Source organism: Harpegnathos saltator, unplaced genomic scaffold, assembly GCF_003227715.2.
Source record: "Harpegnathos saltator strain DR-91 unplaced genomic scaffold, Hsal_v8.6 scaffold676, whole genome shotgun sequence".
Classification (NCBI taxonomy): Eukaryota; Metazoa; Arthropoda; class Insecta; order Hymenoptera; family Formicidae; genus Harpegnathos; species Harpegnathos saltator.
Window position 1 is genome coordinate 355,202 of NW_020230511.1, and position 14,911 is coordinate 370,112.

Here is a 14,911-nt window from a genome sequence, read left to right on the forward strand (position 1 = left end):
TTAACCTTTGGTTAACTTAAACTGTTTATTTCAACGGAATTGGCCAATTGTATCTGTCGTTAATCAGTATTGACAAATGCGATTGATCAATTTCTGGATATGGAATAACCAGTAGGTTAAATTAGTCACAGTTGGTAAAATCAAATATTAAATATTTCGTACTTAAGCAGCAGATCACAGCAGCTTGGACGTTCACAGTCATGTACTATTTCTGTTTATAAACTTAGTTTTAGCTTTAATTTTGTAATAATAGATAGGTGGAATCACAGATGATTATTATCTTGATAATTGATCAACTGATTAAATTATCTATAGTTCGTATCTAAGTTAGTTTAAGACCTACCAACTTTATAACTAAAACTAAAGTTTCGGTCTGTCAATTTCGGAATAGGCCTAAAATGTGCTATCTGATAATCAGGAATATAGGGACAGAGCATAGAGTTGCGAGGGGGATAACCATTGCGGGACGATGCGACGAGGTAAACTATGCCTAAATCTAATTGGTGGTTGTGCCGTGTGTAAGTATTTGATATATACATAAATGTGTATGAAGTTGTGTGTGAGTGAAATTATGAAAAAAAAGACATGCATAATCTCTGCAAAATACTGTCAGTGTAAATAGTTCTTATCATTTTGTTACATTTACTATTTGGCAGTGACAGTCAAGTCGTTGCATCACACGCTCTGAATATGTGCACTATTGTAGCCAATGAAACTTAGGCACAGTCGCCCCCCGCATTTCAGCACAACTCCCCTCGCCTATCTTACGGGCTTATGCTCTGTCTCTATATTCCTATGTCTATGGTTCGACACTAGCCAAACCTAAGTAAACCTTGTTCTAACTTTAAAATGCGTTACTTTGAGGTTAACCGAAGGGAATAAATTAAAAAAAATAGATTCACTTTACTTCCAAAATTTATACGATGTATTCTTTAACTAGAATTTCGCGTAGGTATGTAGTGAATTTTAATTTATTCAGCTTATATACATAAATCAATTACTTTATAAATAAATTAATTGACTTTTGTGTATAACTATTATGACTTTTGTGTATAACTATTATGCTCATATCGATAACTTGATACTTGATTTATCAAACATGAAACTATTTCAGAGTTGAAAACAGTGATTTTAATTACATATCCAAGATGCAATTGATTTCATTTTCATTTACCTGTTTAAGTTTTTCTTAAACACAGCATTGTACTATTTGCAGAAGACTATGTCAAGAATTGATACGATTACAATCGACAGCGGCCACAACGTCCTCATCTTCAGAAATTCATATTCCAAACAGGATAGAACGTGGGCCAACAGATATCTTAAAGGTAAAAATAGAATGATAATATATTTTATTTATTGTTGTATATAATAATAGTAAGTATAATAATAGTAAAATAATAGTAAGTAGTGAAATGTGCAGAAATATAAATTTTTTATTTCTATGACAATATTCATTTGATGCTGCCTTATAGGCTCTTGAAAGCACAATATCTAGGGATTATACGGCACCACATTACAAGTATCATGATGACCCATTTCTTACACCATTATCAAAAGTTCAGAATCGCTCTTATGCATTAGCACGTGAATCTGGAAGAAAAGCTGCGATATGGATTCGACAAGAACATTCCGATTTGTTCCAACACAAGGTGGCGGAGCCTGAAATCAAGGTGATATATGTAGAATTTTTTCCATTGATATATTTACATTTGTTAATCAGTTGGAATTGATAATCCACTTTTACTTACGTTATTAAATTGTTAGGTTTTTATATTGAAGTATTTTATATTCATATACAGCCATTTGTGCCATCTCCAATTTATACAGAAAATAGTACAGTTACAGAAGAAACGTTATTATACGAAATATCAAATGGCAATGTTCCCGATTCTATCACAATATACGATTTGCTAAAAGGTAACATAACTGTGCCTACAAAGCAAGCCCTTTTGGAGTTGTTGTGCTTTTACAATAACAGCGAGCCCATTAATTCTGATTTTCTTGAGACTCGCTGGTTTCAGCTCACAAGAAATCATAAAAAGAATATTTGGATGTAAGTACTGAGAGATCAGTTCTATCTGCTATATTTCTAATAAACATTATATGTCTTTAATATAAATTTGCAATTTAATTCTATTTTTGCAGAAATCGACCACAGATCGACATATTGTTTAACTCTCTCATACAGGAAGAACCAGTGGTAGCCGCTGCCGCGTACGATGCGTTGTTATGCGGGTTAGCGAAATGCCACAGTGTAAGATATCTTACATCCTAAATAATGACAAGAGCAGTTACATTGAACTAGATTGTACATGTACAATATATCACTAAGGAAGATCTAATTTTAATCTAATGTATAACTTTATCTTTCTAGGTGGATAAGTCTTGGCACTTGTACAATGAATGTCAACAAAAGAAAATACCATTATCTGTCAGAGGATATAACTCTATGATATCGATAGTGCCGTTGATGAGCGAAGGAAACGAGAAGCCGAAAACGTTGACTATGGATATATTCCGAACGATGGCCGCGAACGGAGTCGCTCCGAATATTCACACGTTCAACGCTGCTCTCAACACAGCGGTCAATTTGCAATCCAAAAAAGCAGCCATTGAATTTGCACGCACCATACTCGCCGATATCAAACAATGCCATCTAAAACCGTCGTTGACCACGTATTTTTATGTATTATGTATTTTATATAAATTCGGTAATTGCACATCATACATATTTTATTTTTTATTATCTCGCGATGACGACATTTCGCATATTATCGCGATTGTGCGCTTACGGATTTCTCCGTTAACACAGACGACTCGGCGTACAGCAGCTTCATGGAGATCTTGAAATCCTTGAAGAGGGAGACTCTCACTATCCAAGATGCAAAGGACATGTTTTTCTTCGTGACTGCGATGGAAATGGCATTCCAGCAATTTTGCAGTCGTGAGGCAGGTGAAGCGGTGAACGAGCTGCTACTCACCGGGGACAATTATAAATTTATCGGTGACAATTACAAGGTGAGTGTGTACTATGAGACCTACATCTGTCAACAGACACTGACTGATGTTTTTTGGATTCCGCATTTGTCTTATCTTATAGATCTCTGTTTAATTACTTAATTGTACGCGTTATGTCAGATATTTTATGAGCATATACAACTGTATCATTATTCAGTCCCTTTCTCTCGCTTCAGGAAAACAGCTATTACCGCGCGTACTTGGAGCTGATCTTAGCAACGGAGGATTTCGAGGTGTTCTTTAAGATCTACAACAAGTTCGTTCCGCATGTAGCCATAGCGGAACCGTCCGTGATGCAAGCTATATTGGAAACTCTGCAGCTGCTTCCTGCGGAGACCGTCACACAATATATACCGAAAATCTGGTCCCACATGATCATGTTCGGTTATCTGGATAGGGAAGGCTTATTAGAGCGTATATTGCACTTGATCAGCGTACATTGCAAACCCACGCCCGATTCGCCATTGAACACGCAGTTCGCGGAGGTCGCGCTCACCATCTGGGATCACATACAAGTAATTAAGTTGTCATTTCATTTCGCTCTACAGGATGTCCCACAGGCACATCTTTTATCCGTATGAGTTTTCCAAACGATACATATCCAGACACCTTGCATTTTCTGTATCAATGTATTGGGTCAATCAGAAAATTCGATTCGATTTTGGGGCAAGACTTGGCTCTATTGCATTTGATGGCAACAGAACATTCGTTAACAAAATAGTCGACATTGTTCAAGTTCCTTCGCCAATATTCGTATGTTCCTATCATAGAAGATGACCGGTTGAAGAAGATAGAAAATCGAACAGAATTTTCCGACCGATCGTATATCGTCAATTTGACTCTAATGTTTTTTTTTCATAGTGTCACTGTCATCTAATATCAATGTTATCACATTGCTGAAATAATGATTTGTGACGCAGTCTCAAAATGCCAAGAGGATGCAACACCTCATGATGCCCAGCACGGTGATGGGCGATATCGCGGTGCTGCTTGCACGCGGTGACAACATGGACAAAATGATAGACGTTATCTTGTCGCTGACCAAATTACCGCATCTGATGAAAGGCGTCATCGAAATGGAGCGTATAAATGAAATATTCGAGCTGTGCTTAGCTCAAGCACATACACCGGCGGTCTTTGTGAGTAAACATTCGTCGCATCGGCTGCCGGTCGATCCAACTGATTGACGATAACATCACATTGTGCCTTACTTCCAGGTCATCATCAAGTACATGGTGTCCTCCGGTCTGGAAGGAGTCGGGGATATGGCCAAGAAGTTCCACCAAAACGTAGCTCTTACCTCCACGCAGGAGGACATATTAGTCAACTTGGTGGGTGATATCATCAACTTGCCGCTCTCCGACGAGCAGCCCTCCAAGTAGAGCGAACTACAAATATTTCCTAGCGATCGCAATAGCGCAGCAATTGTTGAGATGTGAAGCGGTATTATTTGTTCGTGTAATTAGCATCGCTTCGAAAGTTTATAATCGACACGACAGGACTTTTGTACGTATAATATCATAGGTGTACCATTAGTATATTTTATTGTACATGCGAGACTGTAACATGCTGGAAAATGAAGTTCCATCGATCGATCGAGAGAATAAGCCTTCTTAGCATGCGATTATTCCGTCGTCGACGCAGCGAGATCGCGTCGCGAAACGCATCGCGCTTCGAAGAAACGCTCGCTCTCATCGAGCGAGGGAATCTAAAACGACTCATATGATTGACACGCATCAATGTCCTTGTCTCTTGAGTTGGGGCGCAAATCATTAATGAATTAAGTCGTGCGGTGGGAGGCGGTGGTGGCGGCGGCGGCGGCGGCGGCAGCAGCAGCAGCCCTATGTACCGCTCAAATACCCATTTCCTGCGTCATAACACTCCGGTCCACCGTAAAGTATAGAATGTCGGCCGGCCCTTGCTGGCAAAATCGAGAAGACATTCGCGCGTCAGCATAGTCTTCGTAATATAGATATCAGGTACCCGTTCAGTCGTCCGGCACGATGGACGTTGGTGGCGACGGTAAGGTCAGACTGACGCTCGAAGACGTGCGTGAATTGATCACCAAGGACGAGCCCGATGTGGAGATTAGCAGCTTGGACGAGGAGCCGGGTTCAGGTAGAGGAGATAATTACACATCCATGTTGTACCGGGTACGAACGAAAGGGCGCAAACGGTCGACGGCAGATGAAGGGTGGATAAAGTACGAGTGTGCGATCATCTACAAGATCCTGCCGGAGTCGAAGAAGCGTCGCGAGGCATTCAAGAGCGAGTTGCTGTTTCGGAACGAGGTCGCGTTTTATAAGCACGTATGGCCCGCGCTTAACAGGCTGCAATCAAGTGGCGAGAGGGTGTTCGGCGGTGTGCCCAAGATCTACGCCGCCAGAGCGGACCTCATCGCCATGGAGGATCTGAGACAGAGAGGCTTCAAGATGGCAGACAGACGGAAAGGACTGGAGGTGGAGAACCTGAAGCTCGTGCTGAAGGCTTTGGCGGGCTTTCACGCGCTCAGCCTGACGCTGAGAGAATCCAGGTAAATGTGTGCCTGACTGTTGAAGCCGCTGAGAGAGTACTGTACTGTAAGGTTCGAAGGATCAGGATTGTTAATGCGAGACGGTAATCCAGGCGCTTCGAAAGGTGAAGCAGGTGCCTCGAATACATGTTGGTCGCAATATCGATAGTATTGTAATGATACAACAAAAATAACTCTTTCTCTCTCCCTCTCTTTTTCTCTTTCATTATCTTACAATTATAAGTCGTACACTTTCGAAAAAACGAACATACTTCGCACGTTACGCGTCCTCGTCTCCGGATCCTTTAATGCAAAAGGATATTACTCTTTGAAGGCCGGAGGAGTTCGCGAAATTAATGAATCCGGAACATGATCAAGGTATACAAGAAGTGTTGTTTCGACGAGATAACGAGGATTGGTATCGACAGTATTATCGCGTGGCCGCGAATAACGCTATCCGAATGGTATCCGATGCGTTACCCTCGCACATGGACTCCCAAAGAGAGGAGATAATGACCAAGTTGCAGGCCTTCCTGAACGAGGACGTATTCTTCCGCACAATGAGCGAGCTTGTCTCCACGCAGGGACCTCTCTCTGTGTTCTGCCACGGCGACTGTTGGACCAATAATATTCTGTTCCGGGATGAGCCGGACTCGGACACAGAGGTGTGAGCGCTTTCATCTTCTAAGGGAAGCCGCCCCAAGTAGTTGCATGCTCGACGCGATGTATGATTCACGGTCAAGGCTCGCATGCTTGTAGCTTGTACATCTCGATGAAACATCTCGCATTTTCACGATCTTCCTCACTGTTTCGACTGTGGAACGATTAGGACGAAATACCTCACATTTGCTCCATATACTTTTATTATATAAATTTATAAGATTCTTATATTATGATTTTCTCAAAGGTTGTTTCTCCATCCGCGATCTCATTGGAAAGGTTTTTAGTTCGTCGAAGTTGCCCCCTGGGTCCGTGTGTAGTCGGATGTGAAGAAATTCCTTTTTCTATATATATATATATATATATATATACATACACACATACACACATTATATATATGTATATGTATATATACATATATATATATGTATATATACACATCAAATTATGGTCATCTAAAATAAATACCGCCCGATAGCTCTTAGGCATTTAACTGCTTTTGCCCAATAATATAAATATTCAAGAGTGATGATGCGCGCGAATCAAAGAGAAAAGAAACTTTTGACGCACATATATGCAAAGTACAGTACATAGTTGTGCATAAGTACTGTTTAATCGAATCCAAACGTAGCTAGGAATGACAAATGATCGCTTGTCAAATTAGCTCTCAATGGTTGCATTTAGCAGAAAAAGCTGCTTTACAACTGTGGTAAAATTCATGAATCCAATTGGCGTTCTTCAATTTGACTACGTCTAAGAGTACGCACCAATCAGATTCTCGAATTTTGCAACACTTACAAAGCAGTTCTTTTTTACTGAATACAGCCAATGAGAGTCAATTGTAAAAATAATGAGCATACAAAATAAAAACTGATTTGCATAGTATCGTCCAGCGTATCTAATCAATGTAGTCTCGTTAACGAATTGTCTGGATTAATGTTTGAGTTGAGCCACGTTATGAGTCCTTGTGAGCTGATTGTTACAATAAACAGCAGTCGCTTATCTGTACCACGAGCTGCCTCTATTTGCTATTCCTTTTCTATGTTTGAAATCATGTTTGAAAGAACTGTATCTCACTATTTAACGTCTCGATCAAATGGAATCTTTTGTTCATACTATGCAATTTGTCAGTAAAAACGTTCTGAAATTCAGTAACACGTAATATCGCGAGACAATCGTGTATATTGCAGGGAAGCAAATAGGTAGAAGATACTTTTGTTGCACATAGCAACAACCAACACCCGACGTGTTTCTCTCCCTCCATGAACACGATATGATTCGTAAAACGATGCCTCCGGCAGAAACCTTCGTAATATCGGCTAACACGGATCCGAGGTGCGCCGCTGCGACCTTACTACAGAGACCCCGCGACTTGACTTTAATACTGTGTTTCTGCAGGCCGTTTATTTAGTCGACTTTCAACTGACGCGGGTTGGTTCCCTCGCTCTTGATCTTGCGAACTTGCTATACTGCTGCACGAGTGGCGTGGTTAGGCGGGCTTACATGACACAGCTTCTCCAGCATTATCACTTCCATCTGATGTCCTCCTTACGCGTCCTCAATCCGGAGCGGCCACCGAAAGATCCATCTGTCATGTGGGAATTGTAAGTGAAACACCGAGATACAGTCGTCTACGTGTAACAATATCGTTATAATCGATCATGTCGATTCACGCTGCCTATACTTTTTTGTGAGCAATGTATCGAGAAATTACTCTCGAGTAATTTTTCAACGTTGAGAGTCCAACACTGTAGCTCCCAAATCGTCGCGTTTCAAACTTGTACTCGAAGGACGGAAATGTTGATGAGAATAAATCCATTACTCTCATTACTAGTAATTGTACGTCACCACCAAGAGACGTGTGCGACATCATTTTAATTTTATTTTATAATTCACAATAGCAATAATTAATAAATATTGATATCTTGGTTAGTAATTGATAAGTAGTAATAATATATCATCACATGAGAGTAATTCTGTTATCCTCTCCAACGGAATCAATGTGAAAGTCGAGCAAACATTGATGCACTATTTAACACAAGGATATATCTTTGTCGGTGGGAATTATTACTGCGGAGAACTTAAAAAGGACTAAAATTCCCAATCTTTCGAATACACAGACCCCTGAGATGCGGTCTGATGAATGAACTACCCGATTTGTAGATTGAACGAAGAAATGCGAAGATGCGGACGATTCGGGGTGGGATTGGCGTTGGACATACTACCGATCAGCACATGCGCCAGCCACGAAGCGCCGGACTTGTACGAGGGGAGTGCGGAGACTAGCGAGGAGAAGCATAGCGCGGGAGCACCGCCACCGGCCGGCGCCGAGTGTGCTCGGCTCATGACTGACTTAGTGTTGGAATTGATACACAACAAGGCTTTGTAGATCAGAGAGAAATGTCGCATTATTCAGTAATAATATATATACATGTATATGACGTATATATATTATACATGTATGCATATTCTTATATGCTATTTTTATAACTCTTATAATACATATCATCGCGCGAGAGACGAGAGCAATGGTACAGCATACAAAATTTGATCCACAAATTCTCCCGCATTACATACGCATCGTGTATATGCGAGTATGAAGAAAAATAATTACTCTCCCACATATATAATTCATATATATTTGTATAATAGAAAAATCAATTGTACGTCATCTTTTTCCTTTTTTATCTTTCTTCTTCTTTGCGAATTACATTTATTCCTACCTCGAGATACCGAGACTGCTCGCAACGAGACACAAAGTCCCGTTTGACTTATCCGAATGTTCCATACGTACGATACAAAATACAATTGGAAACGTCCCGAGGCTTAAGCTTCGAGTAACTGCGATCTAAGAGCCACAGAGAAATAAAAAAGGGTCGGTAAGTAATGCAGTGAAGAAACTTGTACACGGCAGGCACGCCGTACGCGATTCGTGCGCGTTCTCTGTAATCACAGTGACGCAAAAATACATACGCACTATCACAATCGACTAATTGTTTTTTTTTTTATTACTCAAAGAAAACTCACAAGAGAGTTATGTCTGCTGCGGCGGCGTGTGCGGCGGTGGTTGTTGCGCCTGCGCCTGCGGACTCGGCGGCTGCTGCTGCTGCTGTTGCGCAGCCGGCTGCCAGGGAGGATGTTGATTCTGCTGTTGTTGCTGTTGCTGTTGTTGCTGCTGCTGCTCCTGAGCCAGCCGCTGATGTGCCTGCTGGCGCGCCCTGAACTCTGCCGCTTTCAGTTGTTCCAGATGAAATTGTTGCCTTTCAGTTATGAGCTGCTGCCGTTGATACTCCAAACCTTCGCGCTCCCGTTCCATCGTCGTCTCCAGTTCTTCGAAGTGGCGTAACTTGATCTCGAGCTTCTTCATCTGCGTCTCGACCAGCAACGCGACCAACGACTTGATTTTCCTCTCCTCCACGGCTGCCAAATGCTTAGCCTTTACGGCTGCAGCGGCTAAGGCAGCTGCTGCTGCGGATTGCAACTGAGCGTCCCTCACAACCTGTGTGTGTGTGTGTGTCGAAGATCAAGTTTAACATTAAAATTACAAATAGCGCAAATATTAGAATCAAAGACGTGTACCGATTCTATTCGGAAATCTCGATGTTTTCTCCAAGATGTACGAATCAATTTGCAGCGCTGCAGCTCTTACCTTGTCTTTCTTCTCCTTCGCTTCTGCAGCTTCGGGATCAGTAACGGATTTGGCGTCTTCTTCACTCTCCTTCGACTCATCCTCCTTCTTCGAGACATCCATTTGAGACTGTTCGACGTCCGATGTTTCTTTCGACTTGTCTTGATCATCTTTCTTCACTTCGGGAGGAGGCCCCGTCGAATGCGGTGAATTAACCGCGCCCGCCGGTACAGAGGATGTCGTGGAAGACGCCGTCGTATCGTCTGGTAGCTCGGGTGGTCCCGTACCAGCGATACCTGACTGTGCTAAGCCCGCCGCTGGATCAAATTTACCTAATAATGCATGAACATAAATAATTAATATCAATATATTGATTAACAACAATGTGTATCTTTTTAAAGAAATATCTTGATAAAGACGAATAGACGAGTGGAAGAGACCATTACCGTCCGAATTCGCGCTCGCTTGAACGTTTCTCAAGTGTTGATCCAATAACGCAGCTGGCACTTGATCCTTTATCGCTGCAAACTCTTCCATGGCAGCTTTCGCAGCGCTCGCAGCTACTCTAGGATCTACGACCGATGCTAGAAAAGCAACTGTACTCATAACAGGATTTCCAGCTTTAGAAAATGGTACTGGCTGATAAGCCAACGGTCCTAATCCTTCGGGACCGCCTTCCTCCAAATATGGATCCTCTATGGGTAGACGTAAGAAGTGCAAGATACATTCGTCCTGAGTTCTTGAGCCAACGTGCTCGCATACTTTGTTCCAATCATCCTTATGTAATTCCAATCCTTCTAACAACAAGAGCGTTTCCTGCTCCGTCCAGTCGCGAGTAGCGCCAGCCGCTTGTTTGTTCTTCAACACCGCCGGTTTTCTCGAATACTGGTCGATCTTCAGACCGAAGTTCGCCATCGCGCCTGCCGAGACCTTCTCCTCGGTGCCAACAGCAGTTACTCCGGTTGGCTTCTTCTCCAAATCGAGCAACGTTTTCGCGGCGGACGGTTGTGGCGTTTTCGGAGGATTCGGATTCACCGGTGCCAAACCGGACGGTGTGTCTGATAAAACATGGAAATGCGACGTTGGAGGAGGCCCCATAGGTGTCGGTCTGGACTCTGCATCTACTTGATAATTGATTAGACCCCATTGCTCCAAGAACGCATGTACGCGCATGATCGCACATACATCCCCGGCTAAATTCCGCCTAGAAAATAGAACTGTTATCTTTCTCTTTCTTTGCATATTACAGCCAAAGCCCAAAGTGCAGCCAAGTCGCAAATAGCCGGTTTTGAGCCTTGACCGTTACACGTATAGCTGCTTAACGTCGAACTACAATAAAATTATATGCACGTAACTATATGCCGATAAATTAATAATAAATAAGGTGATATGTATGTTACCTGCAAGCGGTCGACGTGATGTATTCTGTTGGATTTAGCCGGTAAGTGTCGATCATGAAATTCCTATATGCTAGGTAAATCTCCGGAGTTTTAGATTTATTTTTGCCGTTGAAGAATTCCGACAGAGCTCTCTTCTCGATGGTGTGAATCGAGTTATAGTCAAACCAGGCGGAATAACTGGGAACGACAATGTGATGCGTCTGTTCCGTCACATTGTCTTCAGGTTCGTCGCTCTTGCCACCTTCGCCTCTTTCTTTACTGGTGTCTCTTTCTTCCCTGTCCTGGCCGCTTTGAGAGTTCCCTTTATCACCTGAAAAATCGACTGCCATTGAGTATATCATATTGAGATTAAATTGAAAATTTAATTTGGATGCCAGGTGCTTTTTAATTTCATTATATTGTATCTGAACGCTATAAAAACATACATATCGAACTTACCTTCTATCGGCTCGTCGAGATCAGCCATATTTCCCGATTTGAGTGGCTGGAGTTCACTGTCTTGCTTTTTACTACCCGCAGACGCCAAAGTAGAATTGCCTGTCGTCGCGTTGCTTTGACCTGTAATTGGCGGATTCGTTGGAGTAGCGACAACCTCTACGATACGAGGTTCAGCAGGTGGATCCTCCATTCCCTGAGTCAGATCTTCTTCTTCCTCGCCCCCACGCGATTTCTTGGGAGCCGCTGCCGAGGAGGCAGACGAAGCGCTTTGAATACCTGACGGTGCTCTGCTACTAAATGGTGACATAAAAAATTAGATGTGAGGTGGACGTATTCGAGAAATTTAAGTCGGGATCAGCGAAAGCAGAAATATTCGAAGTCCTTGTACCTTTTGCGCTTTCCGAGCTTTGGAGGTGGACTAGGTGATCGTTTCCTCTTGGGCTTCTTCGCGGGGGGTGGATGGGACGGTTGCGCCATCAAATCTTCCACGGAAAGCCTGTATTTATGCACTCTCTTTTGACCACTGTCGTCCACCTCGTAATCTTCCTCGTTCATCCACTCGTTATATTGATCCAGATCTAATGCCCACGTAGCTGATACTTTGTACACGGATCTGAAATGATTTGCAAAATCTATGGTGAACATGACATATATCGATAGACCTGTTAACACATTTATATAGTATTAAATATGCTTTTAAATAAAGGTGTATATCTTATTAATAATTGGGCAACAATTTTAATTGACTGATTAATTAAATTATTATGAAACTACAAAAGAGATATAGTACCTTGAATTTGTATTCATAAGAGTTCCTTCAGGATAATCCCAAGGTAAATCTAGCGTCGTCCACGAATCGTAACTGTCCGGAAAATAGTACCAATGAAGTAAAATCGATCGTTCACGTTTCATATAGGGTCGTGCATATTCTTCTTCCATCGGATCCACCGGAGGATAGATAATGTGCGTAGCATCAGCTTCATTTTCCACAACGGTTCCCTGATGTCTTCTAACTACCTCTTTTACTTTTATAGCTGTATTTTTGTCGACTTCTAGTCTGACATAAATAGATGGTATGTTCATACATCTATTCTGTATTAAAGCACGTTCTGCTGCCATCAACATATCCACTGTGCGATCTGTACGTGAACCAGACTGCAATGGCAATTACTTAATTTATAGACAAATTTGCAACATTTGTACAACATTTACATAGAAATAAGAATATTAAAAAGAAATATCTTTTAAGGATATATATCTTCCAGAAAAAAAAAGAAAATAATTACTTTTCCACCAGGAAAATCGAATCGTCGCCATCCTTGTTCATGTTTAAAACGATATGCAGTTGCTAATATGTGACACAATCCTCCACCAGGCTTAAAATCCAAGAAACATTTCATCTAGAAATAAAATTCATTAATAATTGAACCATGAACACAACTATAATAATCTGACAATATTACATACAGGAAGTCTGGTCATAGGTGGTTTTGACACATTTTTTCCTAAATTATCCTCCTGGAACTGAAGCAGTTGCACCAATAATGTGGCTAAGCTCTTGTTATTGGGTGGATCTGTTTGCACATACTGTAAAAAAACCATCAAAAGTTATGAACATGTCATTTAATTTTTCCCAATTCTGCTTACACATTCAACAACATTATGTGTGTGTGTGTGTGTGTGTATGTAACTATATAAAGTTAAAATGTCGCTGCCTATTGCTTGTTTCGTTCTCACAAAGTCATGATTGTATCTTTCTACGTGTATTCCGCTAATTTTCCATCAGTCACCTCTCTCCACATGTTCACATATCTTATTAAATACAGGAGATAGACAGACAGAGAAGATAGATTGATAGATAGATAGAGAGAGAGGGGGGGAGAGAGAGAGAGAGAGAGAGAGAGAGAGAGAGAGAGAGAGAGAGAGGAAGGGTGGGAGAGGAAAAAGAAAGAGAAATAAAAACGGCGATAAACAAATATCCAATTAATTTCGCGTACGTGTAATCATGAAAGGGTCATCGAGGTGATTTCCGCATCAGCATCGTTGAACGTATCACACGCATCAACGCATACCCGCACATCGTGAAAATCATCACTATTACGTATGATGGCTCAATCTTTCCCCACTCACTGAGCGACTTCGTCGCGATATTCGTCGCGACGAAAAATCACACGCGCGCCAGCACAAAGAACGAAGCAGTGGATGAACGTCGCGAACGGACGACGCCGGGTCCATATTTCTACACAGCAGCGAAACACGTACCTTCTTGCAGTTCTTCAGCAGCCACTGTTTCACGCTGTCGAGCTGGGCGAGGATATCCGGCGACTCGAAGAATTTCGCGTTAGGACCGCCGTCCTTTTTCGGGCCTAATGAGAGCATCTTTCATAGAAATTCGATGACGAATAGCGGCTATAGGGGAACGCTAGCAGGAACAACGCCGCGCTGCTGATCGCAACCATGACACGCCTCTGAAGTTGGCTGTGACTACGACGAGCGCATCACGGCGCGACGTATTGCAAATACAATGCCGCTTCCGATCGCCGTAACGTTGCTATCGCCAGCGGCAACCGGATGTGATAGTACGCACGTGAATTTTTCGACTTGGCTCACGCCTCCGCTTATTATTACCGGGCGCTTATCTGCCGTGGGCGGTAATTACAAACGAATATAAAGGATCACTGTTTCAACGAAGCGACGATCGGTAAATGTGCTCTGGAAACATGGCCGCCGCCGTGCGCCTAGGGTCCACGCTATGCTCTTCCGTTCTCATGCCCTCTCTGTCGCTCTCGCTCTCCCTAGGAATATTTCTCGCGCGTCCGCGTGCTCTCATGATAGGTCGCCGTCTGAACAACGCGATAATCCGCGGGAGGCCAATTGATTCGAGCTGGGACTGATTTCGCTCGCTCGCTCGGAGCAAACGGCCGATGTACGCACGAACGGAGAGAAAAGCGAAGAGAGTGCAACCTTGGCGAGAGTAAAGTCTATTTTTAATTACCGGCTCGTTCGCTCGCTTTTTCAGGTCACGTTGACGGATAAACACGCCGGATCGATAACGCAACGAGTCTGTCGAGTCGCTGCACTTTTTGCACTCGGAGGGGAGAAACGCGCTCGCGTCTCGCGTGGCTCCTTTCGGCGCGAGAACGAAACACGACGGAAGCGTGCGCAAGCGGGTGCAGAAAGTGCAGGTACTAAACTACGTAAATAACGAACGAGAGGAAATAAAAAAAAACGCCTTCGGCACCTCGGTATTTA

At 42.5% G+C, this 14,911-nt stretch overlaps 3 protein-coding genes across 5 annotated transcripts; 2 read left to right on the forward strand and 1 right to left on the reverse strand.

The window, feature by feature from the left end:
• Positions 1 to 790: 790 nt before the first annotated feature.
• LOC105184836 (protein PTCD3 homolog, mitochondrial) lies at positions 791 to 4,625 on the forward strand. Its single transcript, XM_011143912.2, has 10 exons — positions 791 to 952; positions 1,217 to 1,328; positions 1,476 to 1,673; positions 1,803 to 2,056; positions 2,149 to 2,257; positions 2,378 to 2,714; positions 2,816 to 3,021; positions 3,198 to 3,536; positions 3,942 to 4,160; positions 4,239 to 4,625. Exons 1-10 carry the CDS (start codon positions 924 to 926, stop codon positions 4,401 to 4,403), a joined length of 1,968 nt encoding a protein of 655 aa, XP_011142214.1. The 5' UTR covers positions 791 to 923; the 3' UTR covers positions 4,404 to 4,625.
• Positions 4,626 to 4,880: 255 nt separating this feature from the next.
• On the forward strand, positions 4,881 to 8,623 carry LOC105184837 (uncharacterized). The gene is made up of 4 exons (XM_011143914.2): positions 4,881 to 5,554; positions 5,868 to 6,198; positions 7,592 to 7,797; positions 8,357 to 8,623. The coding sequence occupies exons 1-4, from the start codon at positions 5,025 to 5,027 to the stop codon at positions 8,580 to 8,582; spliced, it is 1,293 nt and encodes a 430-aa protein (XP_011142216.1). The 5' UTR covers positions 4,881 to 5,024; the 3' UTR covers positions 8,583 to 8,623.
• Positions 7,621 to 14,644, reverse strand: mor (SWI/SNF- related protein mor). 3 transcript variants are annotated; one of them, XR_003113901.1, is made up of 12 exons: positions 13,922 to 14,644; positions 13,127 to 13,246; positions 12,946 to 13,059; positions 12,450 to 12,814; positions 12,048 to 12,272; positions 11,660 to 11,952; positions 11,222 to 11,531; positions 10,268 to 11,025; positions 9,843 to 10,153; positions 9,221 to 9,692; positions 8,917 to 9,041; positions 7,621 to 7,781 (listed from the first exon to the last, which is right to left on the reverse strand). XR_003113901.1 is itself a non-coding variant. In XM_011143918.3 (11 exons), exons 1-10 carry the CDS (start codon positions 14,036 to 14,038, stop codon positions 9,228 to 9,230), a joined length of 3,078 nt encoding a protein of 1,025 aa, XP_011142220.1. In that variant the 5' UTR covers positions 14,039 to 14,644; the 3' UTR covers positions 7,621 to 7,781; positions 9,221 to 9,227. The 3 variants fall into 3 exon arrangements, 1 of the variants encoding a protein (XP_011142220.1); XR_003113900.1 differs by having other exon boundaries at positions 8,917 to 9,136; XM_011143918.3 differs by lacking the exon at positions 8,917 to 9,041.
• Positions 14,645 to 14,911: the final 267 nt, after the last annotated feature.

Bases quoted from the DNA above. Each gene is read 5' to 3' on its own strand.
- LOC105184836 (XM_011143912.2), top strand. From the start codon at position 924: ATGTATTCTTTAACTAGAATTTCGCGTAG. The intron at 2,258-2,377 runs GTAAGATATCTT...TTATCTTTCTAG, and splicing joins GGTTAGCGAAATGCCACAGT to GTGGATAAGTCTTGGCACTT. The intron at 3,537-3,941 runs GTAATTAAGTTG...TTTGTGACGCAG, and splicing joins CCATCTGGGATCACATACAA to TCTCAAAATGCCAAGAGGAT.
- LOC105184837 (XM_011143914.2), top strand. From the start codon at position 5,025: ATGGACGTTGGTGGCGACGGTAAGGTCAGACTGACGCTCGAAGACGTG. The intron at 5,555-5,867 runs GTAAATGTGTGC...TACTCTTTGAAG, and splicing joins CTGACGCTGAGAGAATCCAG to GCCGGAGGAGTTCGCGAAAT. The intron at 7,798-8,356 runs GTAAGTGAAACA...CCCGATTTGTAG, and splicing joins CCATCTGTCATGTGGGAATT to ATTGAACGAAGAAATGCGAA.
- mor (XM_011143918.3), bottom strand. From the start codon at position 14,038: ATGCTCTCATTAGGCCCGAAAAAGGACGGCGGTCCTAACGCGAAATTC. The intron at 12,273-12,449 runs GTACTATATCTC...AAATCATTTCAG, and splicing joins CTTATGAATACAAATTCAAG to ATCCGTGTACAAAGTATCAG. The intron at 10,154-10,267 runs GTAATGGTCTCT...ATGCATTATTAG, and splicing joins AGCGAGCGCGAATTCGGACG to GTAAATTTGATCCAGCGGCG.